The sequence below is a fragment of the Pungitius pungitius genome, chromosome 4 (assembly GCF_949316345.1).
Source record: "Pungitius pungitius chromosome 4, fPunPun2.1, whole genome shotgun sequence".
NCBI classification, from domain to species: domain Eukaryota; kingdom Metazoa; phylum Chordata; class Actinopteri; order Perciformes; family Gasterosteidae; genus Pungitius; species Pungitius pungitius.
In genome coordinates, this window is record NC_084903.1 from 12198306 (window position 1) to 12223051 (window position 24746).

Consider the following 24746-nt stretch of genomic DNA (forward strand, 5'->3'; position numbering starts at 1 on the left):
ATTCACCCACAATAAATTTGCATTCTTTAAGTCCTCATTTATTATGTGAGACAGCGGATTTGTGATTATTTTAATCTGGATCGAGCATTTCTCTTAGACGCTTACAGGTCGATTGTTGTGTTTTATAAGCATTTGTCTTGATTTCATAATGAAAAAAATAAATGATTATATAAATAATAAATAAAAACTGTCTAGTCCGTTTACAAGTAAAGCACACACAGAGGTGACACTAGATGGCGCTGCACGTGTGTTGGTATTATGCAGCGTAATGTTGTAGTAAGATCTGTCATAACATGGCATATAAGTGACATGTTGACACAACACAAGGCATGCTTGTGGGCCATTTCAGATTCAGAACTTCACGCAAACTGACATTTTAAGGGTAAAAAAAACCCCGACTTCATTATGATCAACTCGAGATTAGAATTCACTGTAGTATGTCAACGAAAATGTAGCTGAAGGCAATATATCTATAGTGTATTTTTACGAGGCATGTTTTTCAGAACTCTTTTGTTGCATTAAAAATGTGACTGACTTACAGCACAATGGTGGACTTTTTACTTGTGAGAAGCAGCGTTATGACGATATGCAAAGCTGGGGATTTGTATGATATGAGCACAAGGAAGAAGTCCACAGCACACATGGCTTGGCCTGCAATGCGCGTGAAGGGAAAACCACCACTTGGACACGATGCCGTTTATCATCCTCCTATTTGTTTGGATTCTGGTGGGAGCCGCGGGGAGCCTTTATCGTCGGTTCCAGTCGGCTGAACAAGGCATTTAACTGCAGCCTTTATATCCGCGTGCGCTGCGGGACAGGAATGTAGGGGAGTGCGATGCCAGTATCGGGACAGGAGGGCTGCGGGGTCGGCGTGTGCGTGCGTGCGTGCGCGCGTGTTCTGTAGGTGGAGTGTTGGTGCAGTCACACACACACACACACACACACAGCCGGTAGAAAGTAGAAGGGCCTCTAGCGCCAGACATGAGTACTGGTCTGTTTGCTCACTCCTGCCGTCGGATCCACAGCGCCAGCATCGCAGCGTCCGGGCAGACACACACGGTCAGGCGTGCGGACAGGCGCCCCGCAGCCCCGCAGCCCCGCACCTCCCTCCCCGTGTCCCCGTGGCCGCGTGCAACTCAACGGACTACGTCGACGACTCATTTTGCTTTGTTGTTTGCTCCGGGCTCCTTTCTACGTGCCGGGTCTCTCGCACCGCAGGGCCTCCTTCAGTTCGCTGGGAGGGAGAAGGCGAAGAAGAAGAAGAAGTAGTGTTGGTGGTGGTGGTGGTGGGTGTTTGCTGCTCACTGGTGTTCCGGCAGCAGCGGTCGCGGCGGTGTCCCCGATGGCAGGCTGGAAGGACGGCTCGGTGCAGGAGAAGTATCGGCTGGTGGTGGTCGGAGGCGGCGGTGTCGGCAAATCAGCTCTGACTATCCAGTTTATTCAGGTCAGTAGCGTGCGCAAAAACACGGCGAAAGACCGGGGAGAGACAGGAGGTTCTTGGTGGTGGTGGGGAGGGGGGGGGGGGCACGGTGACCCGGTAAGCGGATACCAGGGTATGCTTTCCTTCACTACCTGACCGGGGCCTACAACTATTCACCGGGGGGGTTGTGAGCAGAGGAAGGGGAGTGCTGGCGGGTCGGGCTGTGTGAATGAAACGGGGAGGGACGGGCTGTCACTTCAACGCGAACCGTTTGACCCCGAAGCCCCGCTTCCACTTTGCGCCTCACAGCCGCCGGGCAGAAGCGAGGCGGCTCCCCTTGGGGCTCCCGAGGTGCCCCTGGTTTCTTATTAACTTGCTCCGAAAAGTAAAGTAGCGAATGGGGTTTAGTCTGTAATGGCTCGGTAAGCCTTGAGAGGGTTTAGAGTAGAAGTGTTAAAAGCAATGCCCCAGTGCACAGGAAAGTTGCACTCAACTCACTGCACCTTTTCTCCGAGGCAAGCTGCTGGTTAACCGGAGGCAGACTAATCTAAATATTCTGAGAGATTAAATTTCTCTTCCAACCCTCACTGAGAGGGTTCCGTATGTGTGTCGGTCTCCTTCAAAACTCATGTGTGTAACATGTAAACAGTCACCTCCGTCAATCCCTGGTTGCATTCCAGCACACTGCAGACTTGGCCTGCTTTGCTTTAACCTTCCAGGCTTTCATAACAGTCTTTTAAGCAATAGCCCCGTAAAACACACACACACACACACACCATATATGAGAGACGACAAACTTTGCCCTTTGCGTTGTGTGTTTCCCGCATGTGTCAGTGTGTTACTGACCAGACTGCAGGCAGCTGCATGTCTCCACAATAGTAGGCTGGCACATGTTTAAGAGTGGGGGAGATCCGTGTGTGTGTGTGTGTTTGTGTGTGAGAGAGAGTGTCTGAGTCTTTAGGGGGAGTTGTGTCTAATGAGGGTTCAAAAAGCTCATTAACTGCATACCAAGTAAAAAGGGGTCGGGTTGCTGTGGAACAGATCTTTGCTTTAGCCTCCTGACCCGAAGCTGTATACACATTTCCCTTGATTTAACAATACTGCAATGATGCCAATATTGTAATTGGGAAGTTATTTGTTTGTAGTGTGTGCACCGCATTTTGTAGTTTTAAACAAGTATGTCAATGTTTTGGAGAAGGAAGATGATACTTTATATCTGTTCTCAAAGTAACACCTACAGACCAAATAAAATGGATTTACTCAGATGGTGATTACAACCACCACCAAGGAGTCTCCTGCCAAATTATAGACAGTCCCAACAATGTTCAACAAAATCAAAAGCCCTCTATCTAGTGACGGCCCATTATTCCTGCCAGTCGGGTGACATCAAGGTGAACACTACCAGTACCAGTGTATAACAACTGTCCACTTTGTGTATTCAGAGTAACCCATAGTTACTTTCCTCCCAGGCCTTTTCTCGCTGCCGGCTGACATGTCGGGTACCGTGAAAAGGAGATTGTTTGAGATGTTGACAGCAGCACACATCCTCTTCAGACGTTGCTAGAAGTCGCCTGCCAAGCGAAAGGCCCCAACAGCTGATTGGGAAGTTGAGGCTTTCCCAAGAACCATGTTGAGTTGAGTACGTGGGGGGGGGTCTGAGTGAGTCTGGGTGGGTTAACGGTCATGGACCATGTGGGATTTGGAGGAGGAAGTCCCGCGAATGCAGCTCTTTGGTCGTTATAAGGACCTTCCAGTTTAGTATAGAAAAACATGACCTGCTTCCTGAAGTGCGAGCGTGTGTGTGTGCTTGACCAGGCCTCCTGTATTTACCAAACGTAGTGAAATGGTGCAAGTGCTACAAGTCTCTTTGTAACCGGCAAACCTTTTTTTTCAAAATCTTGGTGGGTTTTTGACGGCTTCTGAGAAACGCTGATGCAACACCTTTTCCACCGACAGTATTCGTATTGAATGAGACGTTGTGTCCAAACTTTTGACTGGTGCTGTTGTTGTTGTGTAAATTTGAGGTCTTTTTTTTGTTGACGGTCTACTTATAGCGTTATGATTCCATATAGCAGAGGGGATCCGACTGTTTGAATATCCAGAAGGATCTTTGTGTTGCCTTATGTGTTACTGTGTGTTTTTGTGCGCAGGAATTTGTGTGTGAAAGACACCTTTTGTGTCTTTAGAAAATAACTGAAGAACTGGATTTTTTGCATCGACATCCAAACTATTTTTAATGATCAAACTTACCAAACCAGTCGTAACAAAAGCAACTGTAAAAAAAAAAAGTTATACTTTCATATTTGGAAAAATGTGATCAAATGAGTAAACAAGACCATGAATCAATCAATGCAATCTTTTGTCTGTTTTTCGTAATCCATTTTGTGCGCCCCTTTTAGACTTAGTACTGAGCTTCAAAAGCCAGCGTTAATCACGAGGGTGCAGAGCAGAGTGTGAGACGACTCGAGCACAGAGATCAGGGATTGGGCCGATAGGAGATGATGAGCACTAGCGGAGAGGCAGGTGGCTGCTGTCCACCCTAATGCCAACCAGTTGACTCATGCTAAGATAGCAATGGCATGATTGAGTCATCTGAACACAAGTTGTGGAACACAGTGTGGTGTTTTTTAATGTGACGACCATAAAGGAGGAAGCATCCAAAGTAAGGGAAAACATGACTCACGTTGGCCATGTGAAGAGTGCACGTAGGGATGTGTGCATGTGTCCTTTGGATTGTTTTTACCCCCGAAATAATGGCACTTCAAAAACCGACTTTGTATACAAAGTGTAGCCAAAGGAGCTACTGGAATCAAACGGCTCTGTGACGAGATGTTGTGTGATCTGATTGTTGAAAAGCACGGCGTAGCTTCCTCACATGCTCTCTAAAATGAGTGTGGTGGTCGCCGTGGGCACGCACGAGGCCACAGAATCAGGACCGATCAAGTCCGGAGAGATTAGTTAAAGACGTTTTTTGTGGACCTCAGCTAGATTCACTGCAAATAAATGACTTCTCTTTCTGTCTCTCATACTCCCACGGAATTTTCCACGTACTTTGACGCATTTTTTGGATTGCTTAGATATGAAGTGGAATGTTGCCATGAGTAGTAATTCAATCAAATAACCAAGTATTTCAAGTGCAGCTTTGCTTGGGCATGTGGGGGCAAGGTGTGGTAGCAACAGTCATGTTGAATGTGGTGAGAGCCGTTTCTTGTGCATTTCTCCGAAAACAACCACAGGTGGTTGGACAAAGCTTTTTCTGCGACTCTTTGCATGGGGTGTGTTTGTGATTTAGTTCAGACATTTTAAACAACGTACTCTTAGACCACTTCTGTCTGGCTCAGTGATGCATCTCACGCCACACAGCCGAGTGCAGCAGTTCCATGTATACCTTCATCTCTTTTAGGGAAGTTAATATCCTTCTTTGTCACGTAATATTGATCCATATGAGAGTGCGCTCCTATTGTTTTTGCTGTTTAGCAGCTGTGCCTGTGGGCAGGTGATGAGAGTGCATTGTTTGTTCAGCTCTGTAGCACAGTCACCTGTGGACTTCTCACAGAGCAGAATGGAGAGCTATTAAGCCCTTCATTGGTTTTCACCACATGAATTCTAACCAGAAACTAAATGAATGAATACTCGTCGGTATAGAAATCAGTACTTAAAGAGATGCAGAAGGAAAACCTGTCAGCACCATGTCACCTAGAGGGGGAAAAATAGAGCAGTTTCTATAAATTGCGGGGAGTGACTCAAAACAGAAAATTGAAGTTGTAAACAATTGCTGCAAACCTACCCTTTTTGTGAATGAGTCACTTTGCTTGTGAGTCATCCATACGGTTGGTAATACCAGCATGCAGAAAAATGAAAGAGAAAGACTTCAGCTTCAGCATCCAGTGTGTACATCATATCGGAAAAGTAAAACGGTCTTAGTCATTTCATAGTGGGTGGTTGTGATTTCTTCTCAAAATGTAATCTAGTATAAAAGCTGGTGCTACTCCCACAATAATAACCTTTTCATGTTGTGCTCCATCGACAAGTTAATGTTAAAACAATAGCCAGCTAGCTTTGAGCGCAGTGTCACAAAGTTGGTGCTTCTCTTCCTTATTTCCCCTTAATGGCCCTTTACCCTCATGTGACTATTGTGCTTTGTTTCGTCACTAATTGTATGGCATTTCCTTATTTTGTTTCCTTAATGGAGAATAATGTAACACCTTACAATGTTCAGATTGAGCATAAATACACAATGTAAGTCAACTAGAAGTTGGCATATTATAGCAGTAGTTTAATCCTGTTTGCTGTGATGTGAATGGGTACGTTTGCTCAAACGAGTTGAGCCGTGTCTCATTGTGACGCTTCGCATTGATGCTTTTAATAATCTCTGCGGTCTCTGTAATGGTTTTAAACGACCCCTTGGGCAAAATGAACGTATGAGCCTGTCCCTTGTCTGTTAAAGGCTCGTCTTAAGCTGTCCACATTTCCCTTTTTCAAGATGCCATGTGAAATATCTTCTCACATCCTTCTCCAGCTCGCGGCCGCTCTCCTCGTCCCTCCGCTGTGTGTAAATATCGCACTCGAGTCCATGCCGACAATTATTCCGAATCACATATTTGAGTGGCCGAGTAGCATCGTTTCCTAGACTGCTTGATGAGGGCCATGAAGGCTAGAAACCTGCCCTGTCTCCCCTGTTTTAAGTCAACTTGACAACTTGATGCATAGAATACAATTAAATGTCCAATCAGAATATTCCTTGTCCCCTCCAACACCTTTTATATAGTGGGATGTGACAAACATTGCTGCACAAAAGGCTTCTATAGCGGCACCTATTTTTAGGCTGGATACGTGGATAGAAACGATCCCGTTGCTGAGGGGATTTGTTTAAATCCGGCTGAATGCCGTGAAGCGCGCCATAGGAACGTTCACGATAAAGGTAGTTGGGGATCTATAAAGACCATCTGGGAACGCTCAGGTCATCCCTCTCGTTCCGAGCTAATGAGAAGCTAATGACTTGCCGGGGAGGGAGATTGGTTTTCGTCAGCAATGACATTAACATACAATGAAGATGTTAAGACAACAAGAGGAACTAGGGGATTAATTGCATAACATGTGTGCCGGTAATTTATAGTTATGCTATTGTTAGGGAGGATCCACTGTCAATGGGTTGAACTAACAGGAATCCGTTTCTGACTTGTGGCTGTATCATGTTCGCTATCTGGCACAACAAAACATGTGACGCTCTCCTCAAGCCGAGAGAAATGCCAGAGATTATTGGAATGGGTCCAACCAGCTAACTCACTCACACTTGTATACAGCCTTGAATGCGATAGGAACAAATGCAGAGAAGCTCAAGTGAACTCTTATCATGTGTAATACTCGTAACAAAAGAAGCTGTCTTTTAGAGTGATGAGATGAAATATAGACGTAAGCTGCATGTGTGTTGGGTGCTCTCTGCAATCCAAACCAATTTTCTGAAGCATCTTTCTCTGCTTTGCAAAGCAGAGCAGTTAGCTGGAGGCGAAGGTGTGACCCAGAATGTAACAGATCGGAGACCAGATGATGATTTTATCCAGTGTTGTCTCTCTCTCTCTCTCTGCCCCTCTCTCTTCTGCCACAGCCACTAAGAAGACAATGCTAATGAATAATGCAGCAACGGCATGTATGCACAAGTCAGGAAGTGAGAAACCATCGAAAGAGCAGAGAATCATCCATCCATCTTGCCTACTGATGATAGACTTGTCTAACGTGCGTTCTTTCAGCTGTGAGCCAAATTGTAGCGAAGCCAGTGAATGGAGATGATCAGTATCTGTGGTATTTTGGCTTTCTTTTGCACAACATTACCTCCTGCAGCCTATCAAATTGGGGATATCTCTGCGAAAAATGTATTTTGAATGGGTGTTTGGGTACACCGCGCAACCTTGCTTATCCGCTCTTAGGCTGATAAAGGGAAGGAGGAAATGTTTATATGTAGAAGATTAGTAATATAAAACCCTAGCACACCGCTCTGCAGTAAAATGCAGATTCTAAAAATATTGAAAGCTTCCATTCGATTTCTGTTCATAATTCTAATCTTGTTTAGATGTTTGTTTAACAAGTGGTTGAACGGACTAGGTATATTTTGAGAATGACACCCCGTGTCTTAACCTGTATGAATAAATGTCGATGAACTAGTCATTTATGAAGACCAATTTGAGGATGCATTTTATTTTGAATTAATTCTTCTCAGGCTGCCTATAATTAATGTTTTGAAAAACATGTTAATTTTTCTTAAACTAACCTATTGGAAAAATATATAATTTCATGTATTTCATGTCACAGACTTTTTTATATGTCTGACACACAACTGAAGGCATCAGGGAGAGTCACAGGGATCTACATGAGCCCCCAAGGTTAACCGTGGGGCCGCAATGACAGGGATTTGAAATGAGCTTATGTTGTCAATTCCCCCCCCCCCCCCCCCCCCACGAACTTGATATCTATTGATCTCTGCCAGAAAATACCATCAACGACAACCGGTATTATGTTTCGACAGAGACAGACTTCTTTTGGTCGGGGAAACTTTCTGGTCTCTGATTGTTTAAAAAAAATGATTAATTTGCTTTTATCTAGTAATGACTTTCTTTTCAAACCGTATTGTAACTTTTCAATTCTAAATGTTACACACAATTACATAAATGAGTAAAACCAGTTTGTGCTAAATTTGACTCTCAAATCATATTGTTTTTTTTGATGGTCAATAGAATGCATTCTACAACATAAAATACTCATTTTATACCACTATAAGGAGCATAATAATTGTTTATACACACTTTCAACTCTCTGATAGCTTGTTGTTTTCCGGTCACTGCCCCTCAGATAGTCAGACAGACAGATAGGGCCGTCGGTTCCCCTGTGTTGTTTCTGGCCATTGTTCTTTGTTCACACCTCTGTCTGTTTCAGAATAACTGGCCACAGTATCAGGTCTCTCATCTCAGAGTCATATAAAAACAACTCTGGCTATGGGAAACTGACATGTTGCTTATTTTAGCAAAACCCACCGCCACCGCATTCTTACATTTAGCATTAAACATTCATGCACAGCTTTTTATGTGGCAAGCCTATTTAATCATCACACTGCTACTGTTGATTAAATATAGTGTTAGTCATTAGTTGCGTCCCGTTCTTAAACATTGTCTGCGCTCTTCTCTTAAGCCGCACCGCCTCCCGTAATGTGCCACATGCAGAAGAGACGTTGTTCATGCAGCTTAGGTCGACACAACACTATGAATGGTTCCCTTAAGACGACTGTGCTCGTCACTGATGCCGGTCCCCGAGTTGCCTGCCAGGCAGCTGGTGGACATTTGGCACGTCTCACCCAGACACCGGCCAGGGGCCCGGGGGGAGCACCTGCTGTCCATCAGGGGGGTGAGGCATGGAATGAGACAGGTGACGGCACAGCACGGGGCTCTGTCCATAAAACACGGATGAGCAAGTGGGACTTGTGTCCTCCTCTCCGTTTCTGTCCAACTGATGAGACACCCGAATCATGAAGAGAGAGGATGTTCAGCAAGCACCGGGTACATTGAGCAACATCGGAGTCGGGGTTGAGTCAGCGACACAGCTGTTGTGTGACTGGCATACTGATCCAACTCGTGCAGCAAATGTGACCGTTTCCAGCGCCAGTTGGTGGCGTCAAGTCCGACCCAGACTTTTGAATTTGGCACACGCCCGTCGCAAACCGAGTCAACAGCTGCCTAAAGGTGTGTTTGGTATGTCCAACCAAAACATTGTCCTCTCGCAGCCAGGCATCTCGGAGCTCAGGCTTCTCAGGTGTTGTTCTCCTCTGGTTTACATCTGCTGACCTTGAAGGCCACATGAATTACATACAGAAGTATAATAGTTGACTATATATATATATATATATATATATATATATATAATTCCCCTTTCATGCAGAGTTTGTAATTGTGACATACACAAATCGTTGACCCAAATGCAATGACGTGTGATGATGGCGCATGGGCAGGCAGGGCGGAAGCATCAGAGGGATCAAGATGTGTCCATTACGCCTTGTTTATGAGGAGCTGTCTTCTCCAGTAATAACATTTTCTCCTGCCTGTGTTGTTGGGTCTGCTGGCCTAAAAGCGCTCTGACATGATGCCAGTTAGTGGCCCCATTTGCTTTGACAAATCACCCCATGATAAGAATTATAGTCTGCTGCAGAGTACCCTGGTGCTGAAATACACACTCAGCAGGTGTACCAGAGCAGAGAGGGGAGATGGTGGAGAAGATGAATACGTTGCTGCAGGTGCTGTACTGGTCAATCCGTTTAGAGATGTTTGGGAGCTGCTCAGTAGCTGGTTATGTTGATTATTATTTCTCTTTAATCGTAACTGGTAAACCAAATCTTTGCCATTATTCACTCGGTCATGAGATTCTCCTGGAAACCGTAGTCCACTGACTGTGAGCTGCACTCCGCTGAGTGACTTTGAAAGTCGCACAGTCGTTTCTCTGTGCGCACAGCCACTGCAGTAGCTGGTGTCCTCTCACTGAGCTGTCACAGTAAAGCTTTGTTGATGTGAGCGTGGCCAGTTTGACTTCTGCAGCGAGACGAGCAGAGGAAGTAGAATGAGACAAAGAAAACATGCTCAAACGCAATGCTAGGCAAGGCGAGGGGTCCCAGAGAGGCTCCATATACTCCAGATGAGCTTTCTCGGGTGAAATGTATTTCTGCCACATTATTGTCTGTGCCTTGCTTCAGTTATCCTCAACATCTACACTTAATTTGTGGTGAATTTGATGCACTGCACAAAAGCAGTCATTGATGAGGGTTCACCAGAACAAAAGGGGGTCAGGTGGGAATCACGACTCTTTTTGTAAATATGTTGATTTTCTGTCTCACCCGGCAAAGCCAGATAGGGCCGTGGAGAAAAATGGTATTGATATCAACAAATGTCTGGCCTTAGGGTGGGCTTGATGCAGGAAAGGGGAACTTTACAGTGGGTCACATGATCAGCTAGAACAATAAGCGTGGTTCACACGGTTCATCCTCTGTGTTGTTCTGCTTAATCAGTTTGTGAGCTTCGACAGTAGTTACACAGGTCCCCACTTACTATTTAACAGTGTTCTTATGGAACGGAGATGAAGAAACAGTCTGTCACCACTCAAAGGCTAACGTGCAGCTTTTGAGCCAAGTGATCTGGATGAAAAAGGTCCTTTTTAAATGGCACTTCTTTGATTCTGCGCCTTTGAGCGGGTTCAAAAGTGTTCAGAGTCCAGCGCACATTGATATTTAGCTACGCTATTGAAGTTTTAATGTCATAGAGGTTAGAAGAGAGCAGGGGGTTACTGGCAGGACACCCATCCTCCGCTTTATTCTCTGCACGAGTGCTGGACCGTTCACATACTGTACGTGCTTGATTAAGGCCGACGAATGAAAATGCTCATAGTATTTATGGATAAACATGTATAAGTGGATATTACTATTATCTGTTACAATGGCATTTCAATCTGCAACTTAACCACAGGGATCGGGCAATAAGGCAACACATTACAAACCCTGTTTAATGTTTGGTTAAAGTTAAAATGAATGGACAATACTACAGAAATGTTCATTTCAATGTCCCCATTTTAACTGCATAAGAAAAGCTGCATGTATCCAAAGCCTGTATAAATACAGTTGGTCGACCCAGGGAGTAGCACTGCATCCAATTGATCCAATTAATTGATCAATTGATTAGCCAAAATACAGAAAACTTGTAATGTTTAGGATTTTCTTAAAACTCAGATTTTAGCTCATCATGATTTGGTGGTTGTCTTTGTAATACGTGATATAAATATAAATTGTATATCGTGTTGAATGAAACAATCTTGGGCTCTGGGCAATTATGTCTCAGTGGCATAGTGATGGTATACAGCACCACCATTGTAAAAACATAAATATCCTCAGAAACACAAGCCCGGACATGAAGAGCATTTGTGGAGGACAAAAAAAGGTTGAGTCCATGTAGAATTAGATAATTGGTTTTGCTCAGGCGGCTTAATGTTACTCAGCATCAGCAAAAAAAAAAAAAACGTGTGCGTTTGCCACTTGATGGCCCAGAACTCCAGAGGCATCAGAATTAGCATTCACTGATTGGGAAGACTCTTTGTAATGATTGGTACGTCTTTTTGACAACTTGGACCTTTTTTATTTTTGCAGTTTGGGCAATTACATTGGTTTCTTATAATTGAAATGGGATGTTCCTTGAACGTAAAAGTGTCCGGGTCTGTATTTGCAGCTATACGCAGTGCTGGATGGATGTGAGAGTTACGCCAACGGTTTGTCTGATGGGGCAGAGTTTCAAGTGGTTGTTCGGCTTTTCAGGACAAGGGAGTGATTTAAGGGACAAGCTATCGATCTGTTGCACATTAGGAGGAAGGCATCTTGTAGGAGCGATGTGAGTGGGTTCATTTAATCCGGCGTTGAGCCAAGTTTCAGTGCTGCGCGTCGACTGCATTCTTCATAGAGAATTAGCATTCAATGAATGTGTTTCCAAAGTGGATGTTGACCCTGCAGCTTTACCGCAGACCTTTAAAATATGACTGACTGACTTAACTTTTTTTTCTTCTTCTTTTTTTCAACTAATTCTGTGCAGCATGTGTACACTATTTAAGGCTTTTCCAGCTTCAGCAAAATGCTCCCCGGTGGCCCTTTAAGGCAGTGGACACATTGTGTGCTCTCTTTCTCTCCGTGTGTATTAGGTATTGAATCAGTGACCTTTCTGGTTTGCATGAGCTCATGGGAAAAGTGGGTGTTTCCACAGGAAGTTAATGCCTTTCCCTCCCCCTCTGTTTCTCTCTCTCTCTCCCTCTCCCTGTTGCCTACAGTCTCCCTCCCCCCCTCAAACCTTTCATTCTGTCTTCTCCCCCCCCCCCACCCCCACCCCCAACCCCAACACTATTCCTCACTTCAAGCCCTCTAAAGTACTGAAACAATGCTCCTCACACATTCCACATTCCTGTGCCACTTGTAGGAAACTGGATGAGCGGTGGCGTTTAGGGACGAGGACGGGTGGTGTAAAAATGCAAAGGAATCGGTCCTCACTTCCATCTGCCCGACGTTCAACCCGCTTGGTGGCTATTTGATTACCAACAGCTGTCCAGTGTGCAACCCAAGAAGTTTGCCGAAGGTTAAACCTCTGCTAGTTTGGGGACAGGAGTTAATAATACACAGATGCCTCAATCAGATTTCTCTTCTCTTGAACGATGCCCCATGCTACTCTGCTTTGGCGCCTTGCTTCGGATGTCAAGTAAAGTTGGGCCACAGGTCACGACGGCATTCAACGGCTGAGAATTTGCCGTTGAAGTGTAGAGGTACAAAAGAAGTATGTCAAAATTATTTAATTTACATGGATAATATCGGTATATATCTTCAGAGGAAAACAACTAGAAGATGGAAAGGATTGAGGGTGCATGCCACGATGCGTCTTTTGTCACGTGTGTTTTTCTCGGAAATGAATTTCACAATTCTCTCTGCTTCTGCTAAACTGAAAGTGCGACCCGGGAGCGACCAGACAGACGTTAGTGTGCTTCTTTGAAATTGCTGCACTCGGCCGTGGCCCACTGAACATGTTTCACCTGTCAGGTGGAGACCCCCCCCCCCCCCCCCCATCCGGATCCTATCCAGCGTCTTGGTCCTGGGGTCAGTCTGTGCCGCGGTTTGGAAGGCTCCGTTCTGGGGTTCCCGGGAGCTCAAGCTGACTAATGTCCGGTGGCTGTAGTTGGTCAAAATAAGATAACATCGGTGTTTCTGCCACAATTCTGAATGAAGAAATCTCTTTTACTACTTGTGGGCTTCTCCAAAGTATCTTGTTGTTGCTGTAGGGAGTGTTGTCCAGTCCATACAATTAACTTTGAACCGCGTTGATGACAATCTAGTATGTACACCCTCAGGGTTTCCCTCATCTCTTTAGATGCTGTGTGCTTTTGTTACAATGTTTATGTAGTATAGATATATCTTTTTTTCTTCTGCTTTGGTGCTAAATCTGTGGTTTTAGCTAATGATGCTATATGGGTTAACAGTCAGAGCAAACAAGTGGGATAAGAGACAGAGGTGGAAAGCAATCTATATTTAGTTTTTGTATAGCTGTTTGTGGGGAGAGGAAGTGGGTGCACAGTGCAAGCATGATGTTGATTACACGCCTACACGTATCACCCGCTCTTGCTTTCCTTGAGGCTGGCAACCAGGAAGTCAGACAGGATTCATTGCTTTATGTCTCGACTCAACAGCAGTTCGCGAAAAAGAAACCTGAGAAGGTGCTACAAATAAATGCATGAGTGTATTGTGTATTATTGTGTTTGTGATGCTTAAAATTGTATGGTGAGGCAGTTCTTAATACAGTGAAACACAATGATTTGATGCCCTCAGAGTTTCCAACTCTGGCCATCTTTAAATGCATTACTGATGATTCAGGTTTTCGTCCTTTAGTGTTGGGTAAGGGCTTAAGTATTGATCCACAGGAATTCTATCAATAGCCAATTTGTTAATCTTGAAATCCCTTTAAGCCATTTTTGAAAGCAAAAATGCTAAATCTTTTTGTTGTTCCAGCCTCTCAAATGTGACGATTTGCTGCTTTCCTTTCTATTACTTATTGTCAATTGAATTTGTTTTGGCAACTGATCTATTGTCCTCACAGAATGATGAGTTTGAAGACATCTAATTGTAATGGACATTGTGCATTCTTTTATGGCAGAATTATTTATTGACAAAGTGTGAAATTTATCTCTCCAAAAAAAATGGCCACGCCTTAATATCTTGACTCTTTCTTTCTTCTCCTTTTGTGGTGTGATTTAATTTAGCCTGTTATTCACAAAGCCTCGAGAGAGAAAAACACCCCAGCACAAAAAAAGCTGTGCTGCAGCCGTGTGTGTGTGTGTGTGTGTGTGTGTGTGTGTGTGTGTGTGTGTGTGTGTGTGTGTGTGTGTGTGTGTGTGTGTGTGTGTGTGTGTGTGTGTGTGTGTGTGTGTGTGTGTGTGTGTGTGTGTGTGACAAGTTTGGACTTCGATGGGTCGTCTGTGACATCACCACCACCCGAAGGCTCGGCTGGGCCAGCTGCCTGCCGCGGAGGTGGAGTTTCCTTCCTGGTCAGAGGACCGGGGGCCCAGAGCAGCCGAACCCGCCTTCCCACCAACATCTGAGCTGTGCTGCAGCTCGATGGTTTGGTCCGCTGTTTTGTTCTCTTGAAGTGTGCTGCTTTGTAAAGCGGGTCGCTGCAACAACTTTCCTTTTAGCGGAGCAGAAAATCTAGAGCTCACAGGCCACGATGTGGGTTCATGTCAGCACTAGCCTGATTATGCCGAAGGGCTGACTTGATTTCTTGCCCCGTGTCGTTGGCTCTGTTTAAATGCCAATGCACCTCTGCAAAGTAGCTGCAGGACCCTTCAGCTGTAAATGCCTCATTTTGTGCAGTGTGTTGAGTCCTCTTGGGTAATTTATACAAGAAGAGGGCTTTTACTAGTGACTCTTTAGTGCACATGCTACTGTGGGATTTCTGTGGTTTTGTGTCTGTGTGTGTGTGTGTGTGTGTGTGTGTGTGTGTGTGAACTTGATGAACAGAGCTGTTGACCCTAGCTGTCTTTCACCACAATCTGACGCCACAGCTTGTCTTGGACCGATGTCAGATAACACCTGACATTTTTCTTTCATTATGTCAATAGAATACTGGAATTTGCGGCACCAGTAGCAAATTAGGAAATAGAATGACGGGAGATTTTTAATTTAATCGACAAACGATTAATCTCATCCCATTTTTCAACCCCAAATGTTGAAAGACAATAGGAAAGGTTGCTTTGAGCTCTACACAAAAAGGCGGATGAATGTCTAATGAAACCAATATATTGCAGTATCAAGAGGTCCATAATTTTCCTAAAAGTTTGCTAAAATAAAATGGGCAATAATAATTAAACAATATGTAAAAGAAATTACAAACCAGTCCAACTTGTCTTTTTTTCTGTGTAAGTAATATTTTGGGTGCTATTTCTCCCCGAGAACTCTACTGGACCCATGCAGCGTGATTCATTCCGTTCCATCTGATGAAGTCATGGACAGATAGAAGGATTTATGTATTACTGGACATGATTCAAGCTGGCTTATGTCACATAGTTATTGGTAGTCCTCCTGAGTCATGTTTGCACTCCCTCACCCAGCCCACTGCCCCATTAGTGCTGGCTCTGTTGCTGCTGGCACTGCAAAACAGCCTCATCTATCAGGGGAAACGACTGTGAGAGAATCAGCTCAGCCAGAACGGAGCGCGAGGCCGCCACACTGCCCGTGCATGCGCAGGGAGGGGAGGACTGGGCCAAGGAGTGCGGCGCTCGATGCGGCTGCCCCCGGGTTGACAGAATAGGAATAGGAGGTTGACGGGAAGCCGAGGTCACGTGCTGAAGCAACGGCTGGGAGAGCGGGGGAGCCGGTGGTGGGAGGAGCCAGAAACACAAGCAGCTTTTTTTTAAATTTTTCTTTATTTTTTCTTTCTTTCTTCCTCTCTGTCCCGCTCTCTTTCTGTGTCCGTTTGGTCCTCTGAAGGCAGACTTGCAGCGCCGCTTGTTCCACGGCACTCGGTAACAGTGATTTACTGAGCGGTGGTGGTGAGTGGATGTGACGCAGGTCAGCAGGCTACAGAGCAACGTGATAGGGAGAGATAACCTGCAACAACCGGAAGGCTTAATGTACAATGAGTTTGGATCACAAACATCCACATATCAAAATTAGAGCTCAAGGCTATGGTTGATATTATTATATTTGATAGTTTAAAACATCTGATGGCAATACCTCAGCTAATGACATAAACATTTTCATAATATGACATATGTTGGTGAAAACAATCAAATGTATATAGGTTCAATTCCCTCAGATGTTAATAGCAATATGTTTCTTTGCCACGGTTTTAGATTGAGTTGTTCAAATTTTTTCCCAGTCCAATTTGACCAAGTAAACCTCAAATAGGTGTTCCTGCACTACAACTATGAAGTCCATACTGGTGATGTCTAAATTATAAGCTTATTATAAGATTAATCAGCCTCAAATGAAAATGAAGGATGTCATTTAGCTGCTACTGCTCTACTTATGTTACAAATTACACGCCATCCATTCTCTCTCTCTCTCTCGTGTGAGCCTTTCTGCACCAATAACAGTAATTAGATGGGACGACTTGAGTGGAACGACACACAAACAATTTAAAATGTTAATTTGGCGCCTTGTTAGATTTTCTAGATTCAGGGTTCTAGGATGTCACTTTGACATTCCCTGAGCTCTCCCCTCAGCTGTCACCACCTAACTAGTCCCAGAGCAGTGCGAAAACTACAAAACATGGGAAAAATGTAAAAAATGCATGACTCCCCCCCCCCCCCCCCCCTGCCCGGCGCCCTGCCCCCCTGCCCCTCTGGCCCCACCCTTCCAGTTAAGGTTGCTAGGTAACCAGATACTGGCCCAACAGTGAAAGAATTAAAGCCTTCAGGATTGAGTGGTGTGACTATCGCAAATGAAGAAGTGTTTTGTTAATGTGTAATTAGCATAAAACATGGCGTGCTGTCTAAGCTAAGCACTGGTTGTTGTATGAGGAAATATTTACGTGACATTTATAGTGCAAGTGTCTACAGACTCTGTGTTTACCTCCTGTCTGAAGGTAGGAGGTAAACACCGGTAGAGGTCATTACAGCCGTGCTGTTGTCACCAAAAACACAAGGACTGAGTACCTACCTCATTCCCATTCATTATGAAGCCGGCTGAAAAGTCACTGTGTGACAAACCCATGTTACGTAGACTAGAGTTCACAATAAAAAAAGTACTGAGTAAGCAGTGGACAATAACATTCTACTAGGCAAGGCCAAAAGTAAAATGCGTGAGCTGCTTGCAAACACTGAATCGTGGATGGCGGTGAAACGGCTTTAGGAACACCTCCCAACTCCCCCACCCCTTCCCCTTGAAACTCTTTTGTCTTTTAGTATAAATGGCCGCGTTGAGTGAAAGTTGCCGTTGGATTGTCTTCTGCACTGTGCCCCTTTTTGCTGTACTTCCTGTCAGTATGGAGCAGTAGAGCTTGTTGGTTTCTTGCACACTCATTGCAAAGATCAGTACTGAATACTCTATATGGTTGTATGGCTATTGTGGTATTGTGGCTGGACATGCGCTTGGCCCTCAACCTGAAATGATGTGTACACGTATGATAACTGCACACATGTTGACAGTTTCCTCCCTCTTTCCTCCTCTTCGTTTCTCTCCTGCAGTCGTACTTTGTCACCGACTATGACCCAACAATTGAAGACTCTTATACCAAGCAGTGTGTGATTGACGAAAGGGCGGCCAGGCTCGACAGTAAGTGCGCTTATTCTAAACAAACACGTCAAGAACAAATATACAGACACACAGACTGCCAATGTATTCCAAATGCAAGTCTCTCATCATTATTATTATATTTTAATTCAAGTTTGCTGAAAGTTATTCTTTGTTTGAAATGTGTGTGTGTGTGTGTGTGTGTGTGTGTGTGTGTGTGTGTGTGTGTGTGTGTGTGTGTGTGTGTGTGTGTGTGTGTGTGTGTGTGTGTGTGCACGCACTACCTCTAGTCCTCGACACGGCTGGACAGGAAGAGTTTGGAGCCATGAGAGAACAATACATGAGGACAGGGGAGGGCTTCCTGCTCGTCTTCTCAGTAACTGACAGAGGAAGGTGAGTGGCAGTTCTCATCATGTGCAAAGTCACCGCTGCAAGCGCACTCCTCTCACCACGCGCACTCCTCTCACGCACACTCCTCTCACTCCTCACCACGCGCACTCCTCTCACGCACACTCCTCTCACTCCTCACCACGTGCACTCCTCTCACGCGCACTCCTCACCACGTGCACTCCTCACCACGCGCACTCCTCTCACGCACACTCCTCTCACGCGCACTCCTCTCACGCACACTCCTCTCACGTGCACTCCTCACCACGTGCACTCCTCACCACGCGCACTCCTCTCACGCGCACTCCTCTCACGTGCACTCCTCTCACGCACACTCCTCTCACGTGCACTCCTCTCACGTGCACTCCTCTCACGCGCTGTGTTCGCCCATCTCCGCTTATTGCTCACACTCTCTTTCACGCCCCTTCTGCCTCTCGCAAAACAATAAAACTTGCGACGATACTCTCCCTTGTTGCCCCTGGTACTTCCGTACCTCCCTTTGCTGCTGTTGTTCTTCTTGTCGTTTTAGCTTGTTACAATTGCGGTGGACCAAAGCTTTCTCTTTAAATCTTAAGTTAACCGCTTTAAACCTGGCTGACCCGCTGGTGAGTAAGGGACGTGATGTGAAACATTTTTCAGGCCTTAAAGACACCAAATATGTCCGTGCATTTTGGGGGAACTGTACAGACCGTGTGCAAAGATGCACACTGTATCTAGAATATTTTCACATATCTTGAAGTAATTATGCAATTTTATTCCTGTCCTGTGTTCTTTCATTTTATGTGAACATCAATCAGCTTCCATGAAGAAGGGCCAAGCGAATATGGAATATACAGTGTGTAATACTGTGAAACGATTCCAAAAAAATAAGCAAAAACCCTAATCATTACAAATTGTAAGATTTCTATCAATGTGGCATCACCCTTGTTGATTGTGAAATAACAGGTGAGATTTAATAGTACAGAACCCTTGAGAATTAGATGATCAAAGGGACTTCAGGGATATAACTGCTATTGGATGTTTCTCGGCTTAAGTAACCATGTGTCCTTATACATATAATATTTTACACAACAGTTCCCCGGGCTGCCTTCCCCTGCCCCCGACCTAAAACACACCCAATGTTTATGTAGTAAACCGTCTCCTTCCTCCACTTGTGTCAGACAAGTCTTTTCCAGATTGACTATGTGCCATCCAAGCTGTCTGCCATCCTGGGTCTGTGGTCGCATGCTGCCTCTTCTCCCCCTGATTGACATTTCTATTTGCTCGCTGCCTTTATGTTATCGCGGGGCCGTGGTCACTTTAGTGCGCACAGCCAAACCTCAAACACATTTGATGTTTCTGTAATAGTGTGGCTGACATTTCTTCTGTTTGCTGACACGTTCAACCCTTCAGGCCGACCCACGGCGGCACCTCAACTTCTGCGTGTGTGTGTGTGTGTGCGCGGTTCTGTGTGTGTACATTATGGATTCTGTTTGTGCAGATAACATCACCTAAAACCGTGTAATATGTTTTACAGCTTTGAGGAAATCTACAAATTCCAAAGACAAATCCTCAGAGTGAAAGACCGGGATGAGTTCCCCATGATCCTTGTAGGAAACAAAGCCGATCTGGAACAACAAAGACAAGTAAGTCCAACAGATTGCAGAGGTATTAACCCACTGACAGGCAAACACTCACCCTGTTTGATCATCTGAAAAGATAATATCAACTGGAAGATTTAAGGTGACATTTCTGAGAGTGGAAGCGAGCGTTGCAGCTGCGGCTCGCTGCCAAGATGCCGCAGGATGTGAGCGAAAGAAGGAAAGAAAGGATTCTGTATAAATGGTGGTGTCATGAGGGGAGGTTAGAAGACAAAAGGGAGTGTGATGAAATGATGAATTTTCTGCCTGTTGGTATGCAGTAGCTAATCACTTCCTGCAGTGAATCCACACCACCCCCTTGTGGTGAAAATGACCCCTACAGGCACAGAGACAACTACTATTAAACAGGTTTATTTAGTAAAATCAACCTTTAGCATTTCAAACCTAATGTAATTTGCTTGTATTGGTTTATTACTTGATATTTATTTTAGTCTTCAATAAGAGAAATGCTAAAGACATTGTATATGACTAACATGATAGATGATGGTGATAACACATAACCCAAAAAGCTTGTAACAAAATGTAACACTTTAAATTTACAATAAATAGATATCTGTTAAATTGTGTTCATCTTGCCCAATGTCATTAGACTTCACTGCTTCATCTCAGCATGTTGGAAGATAACATTACGTTCAGGTTTCAGTCCAGCATTATTATCTCCTTCCTTTTTCCTCAGGTAACCCAGGAAGAGGGCCAGCAGTTGGCCAGACAGCTGAAGGTCACATATATGGAGGCTTCAGCCAAAATTCGTATGAATGTAGACCAGGCTTTCCACGAGCTGGTTCGAGTAATCAGGTGGGTGATTTTATAAATGCACCTTTTACATGTTCTACATGACTCCCATTTGCAGAGTTAAGGAAGATGAACGTTTGGGCATTTAAAGAGCTGTTAGTAATGCAGAGGACAGTTATATGAACGGGTGGATGAACGACTCATGGTGGCGTAGGGGAGAGGCTGATCATAAATCACAACTCAATTCACTTCAAACGGGGGCCTTTTTTGTGTTTTTTTACTTTCTCTCAGTCAGCTACAATAAAGTCATGCGATCCCCCCCAAAGAATTATTATTGAATGATTTAAAAAAATGAATAAATTACTAAAGAATTTAAAAATGGACAAATGATCAAGTTTGAAGTTTTGAATGAGTAACGTTTAATCATTATTGATTAAAAGTTTAACAAAACTGTATCTTCCTAATCAAGACTGTGCGTGGTTTTATCAGATTTGATTAAAAGTCGCCTGGCAACATGAGAAAACACCCCAACAAATATCATCACTTTTCGATTGATATATTTCTTCTAAATTTGAGCAATTATCTCAGTTTGGTTGTGCTGGACCAGTGTGTCATGATAGTTTCACTCTCTCCCAACTCCCAGGAAATTCCAAGAGCAGGAATGTCCCCCCTCGCCAGAACCTACAAGAAAAGAAAAAGACAAGAGCGGCTGCCATTGTGTGATCGTTTGAGGCGGCCTTATCACTGTCACTCATGCAGCTAGTCTGTACCACCCGACCCACTCTGCCTAACATCACATCCTCAGTGGATGACTGACCGCTGCCTTCTCCTCGTGCATGACTTCAGACAGCCTTTTCTGAGATACTTTGACCAGGAAGTGCTGTCCCCAGGACATCACTATGGACAACTGACAATGCCAAATTCGAACACCACTCTACCTTCAGCTGTAATCTAATTCACACGAGAGAGTCCCAACACTAAACATTGCCTTCCTAAAAACCGCCTGACAAATTAATGTTTTGTACTCTGAAGGACTTCTCTTGCCTTGTAGTGACATTTGTACTTGCTACCGAGATTGAATGAAAACTATATATCCAGAATGTTAATGAGTTTGTTTAGTTTCCAGCGTCTGACCAGAGCAAAGAGATTATCTTATGAAGCTTTGTTTATGTCGTGCCATATCCACCTTTTACTCCCATGTGCTTATCTGCTACTGTACATATGTGACATTTGTTGTGATTTTTAAAGTGTACTTGATCATGATCTATTAAATCACCACAGTTCAGTGTGTGAGGTTGAGTTTGGTTTTACATATATGAAAGTGAATATATATATATATAAGTATGTATATTAATATAAAGTCTAGAAAGCCCTTAAAGCTACAATGATAGAACGTTGTTATTTTGCAGTGGATTCTTCTTCTTCGTCTGTGGTTCTGGCTTTCATCTCAACTATAAAGGATCTACTGTATTTGATATTTTTTCAAAAGTCGTAGAGACTGAAGCCTTCTTTCTCCTCTGCCATCTCCTCGATGTACCGAAAGTGGCAAATGGTTCTGACTTTCTTTCCTTGAAGGTGGCAGTTTAGTTGAACTTGCACATCCGATTTCTAAGAATCAGAAGATACTTTTGTTGGTAGCACATTGTATGTCTTTGACAATTAACATTATTTCAGCTCAAAACACTGTATGCTCTCTATTCAACTCTTGACAATTAAAAGTTAATTTGTTGCAAATTAAGACTCTTTCAGAGCTCAGTTTAGATCCTACAAGGTTAATGAATCTCTGTCAATCATTTAGTCCACGTTCTGTTTTGCTCAATTATTCTGTTGCATTACTTTTACCCCCCCCCAATGATCGGTCGCCTGGCAAACCAGGACAAGTGGAAGCGTTGAGATGCACGCCTTGAAGCAGTCGTTCTCCATCAGGACATGAACTCAACCGGACCTGCCACCCGTGGAATTATCGCTGTTCCCACTCCACTTGTGTTTGGGCGTATAAAAGTACTGCGGTTTGTTTTGCATCTCCTCATCCTGTAATATCAACAAGGTGAATCAGATAATGGAAGTGACAGACTTGATTAAATGTTTCTACTCTACTTTTATACATTATTTTCTTATCAAACTAGTTGACAAGTATTTTTATAGGTTTCTAAGCAAATAACATACATAGCTGTGTATGTATGTTTGTAAAGAGGGATGTTTAATTATTTTAAAATAAGGATAACTGTTGGCCCAAATTTACAAAAGTCTAATTCTTCACTCAGATGTGATCAAGAATTTTGTTTCTTGTGGTTTAATAATTCAGAATATATATATATTAATATGTGAGTTGTTGCACCTGCTCAGAGTGTAAAACGCTAGGTGTCTGAGGATCTTCATGAAATCACATGGATGAATTATTCTAATCCCTGAGAATCAAAATACCTGCTTCCCATCTTAATCCCAATCCTAGCATAGGTCTAAACCATACGGATTTGTTCCTTATTTTTCCTCCCTACCAATGTATGTCGTGTGCCCTGTGTCGAGCTTTTGGTGCTACAATAAAATCTGTCTTTGAGCCAGATTGAGTATAGAGAATCATATTTTTAGAGTTAAAAAGATGCACCAACCTGGTTTACATCCAGAGCATAGTGCTGGTGAGATAATTATGATTAAAAAAAACAAAACAGAAAGCCGAGTGAAGGAAATACATTTACGAGACGGGGACCAGGAATTAACAAAACACAAGATTTTGCGCGTGACATGGCATGAGGTCTACAGAATACACCGACACACACAACATGCAATGACGCGACAAGGGGCACAAGACACCCAGGCCTTAAATACACAGGGGAGGTGCAGGTGATTGGACACCGCTGGAAACAATCATGGACACTGCAGACAATCACATGGGAGGACAGGACAAGGCAAGTGAAGTTAACCCCAGGGACACAAGAGACATGAAACAACACAATTAAACAGGACATGAACCCAAACCGTGACAAATCTAGTATTACTTTGCATTTAAAAATAGTAAATGCTGAAAACACTCACGTCAGATCACAGATCCATATGTGCATTTCACCAAAAGAGGCTTGTTTTAATCAAGGACTTTTTTCTAGATGTATAGGTTATATATATTAGGACAAAAGATGACGGCCCACCAGGAGCAGCTTCAGTGCTCGGTTGCACAGTTTGGGATGAACCCCGTTCGTATATCCCTTCAATTTGTGTGTTGATGATAATGGAAATGTCCTCAAAAGTGTTCAGTTGGGTTGAGATCTGTTAATAAAAAGTCCATGTGAGATTCACATCATTTTCAACCAAATCAAATAATACTCCGACGGTTCAGTAAACACACATTTATGCCACAGTTATCCCTCGCAATTTGTGCTGCAATTGTGTTTGTGGTTTTCTCTGTATGTTTCTCAGAGAGTGCTTACATGACATTTTGTCTTGAGTCCATAGCGTCCTAGACATCAACTGAATGTGCAGAGAGAGAATCAAAATTATGAAATAATAAAGGGGCACGAAGTCTTAATTCAGTTGTATGTTGAAGCTTTTGTTTGCGTCGTCTGGCCATGCACTCATCACTATCAGCGTTTTAATAATAAAACTCATTCGTAAATTCTCTACCGTTTGTGTATTCCAATTACAGTGAAACTTATCTCAACAGTATCTTCCAGCCTTGGCAGAACACAATACACAAGATAAAATTAGGTATGTGCCGAAAGAAGAAGGACCTACAGATCTCCTGGAGGGATTCAGCATATTATTAAAGAGTGGGAAATTCAGTGTTGAAATGGCAGCATTTCACTCTTTTGAACTCATTTGAACATCTCTCCTGCTGGTTGGTACTTTAAGAACGGTTGTTTTTTAGTGTGTCCACGTTAGCACAATACCTAATTTATACAGACATCCAATCTTAGAAAAGCAGGGATTTTAACCTGCAACCAATCAGCAGTGAGCCGGGTGAAACATGTGAATAATTAGGTCCCATTCGATTTTGAACTTCATCCATGATGAATTTATCATTTATTGAGAGTGCACACATGCCCATGCAGTAATATTCAGCAAAAAGTACAGGATTAGGAACAGCATATTTGAGCCAGCTTCTATATATTTATATATTGATATAGAGATATATTTATACAGTATATGTGTATGCATGCCTTTTTCAATTAATCAGCAAATGCATGAAATGGTCGGTGCACAAGACGCAAATAACCACAATGAACAAATCCCAGTTTCCCCTCACGCACACGCTCGTCCAACTGCACATCGGTGCCTCGGATGCTCCACTGACACG

At 43.7% G+C, this 24746-nt stretch overlaps 1 protein-coding gene across 1 annotated transcript; it reads left to right on the forward strand.

Annotated features, from left to right (window-relative positions):
- Positions 1 to 966: 966 nt before the first annotated feature.
- Positions 967 to 22196, forward strand: rras2 (RAS related 2). Its single transcript, XM_037485937.2, has 6 exons — positions 967 to 1444; positions 17654 to 17741; positions 17990 to 18092; positions 19603 to 19711; positions 20403 to 20521; positions 21102 to 22196. Exons 1-6 carry the CDS (start codon positions 1343 to 1345, stop codon positions 21187 to 21189), a joined length of 609 nt encoding a protein of 202 aa, XP_037341834.1. The 5' UTR covers positions 967 to 1342; the 3' UTR covers positions 21190 to 22196.
- The last annotated feature ends 2550 nt before the right edge of the window (positions 22197 to 24746 follow it).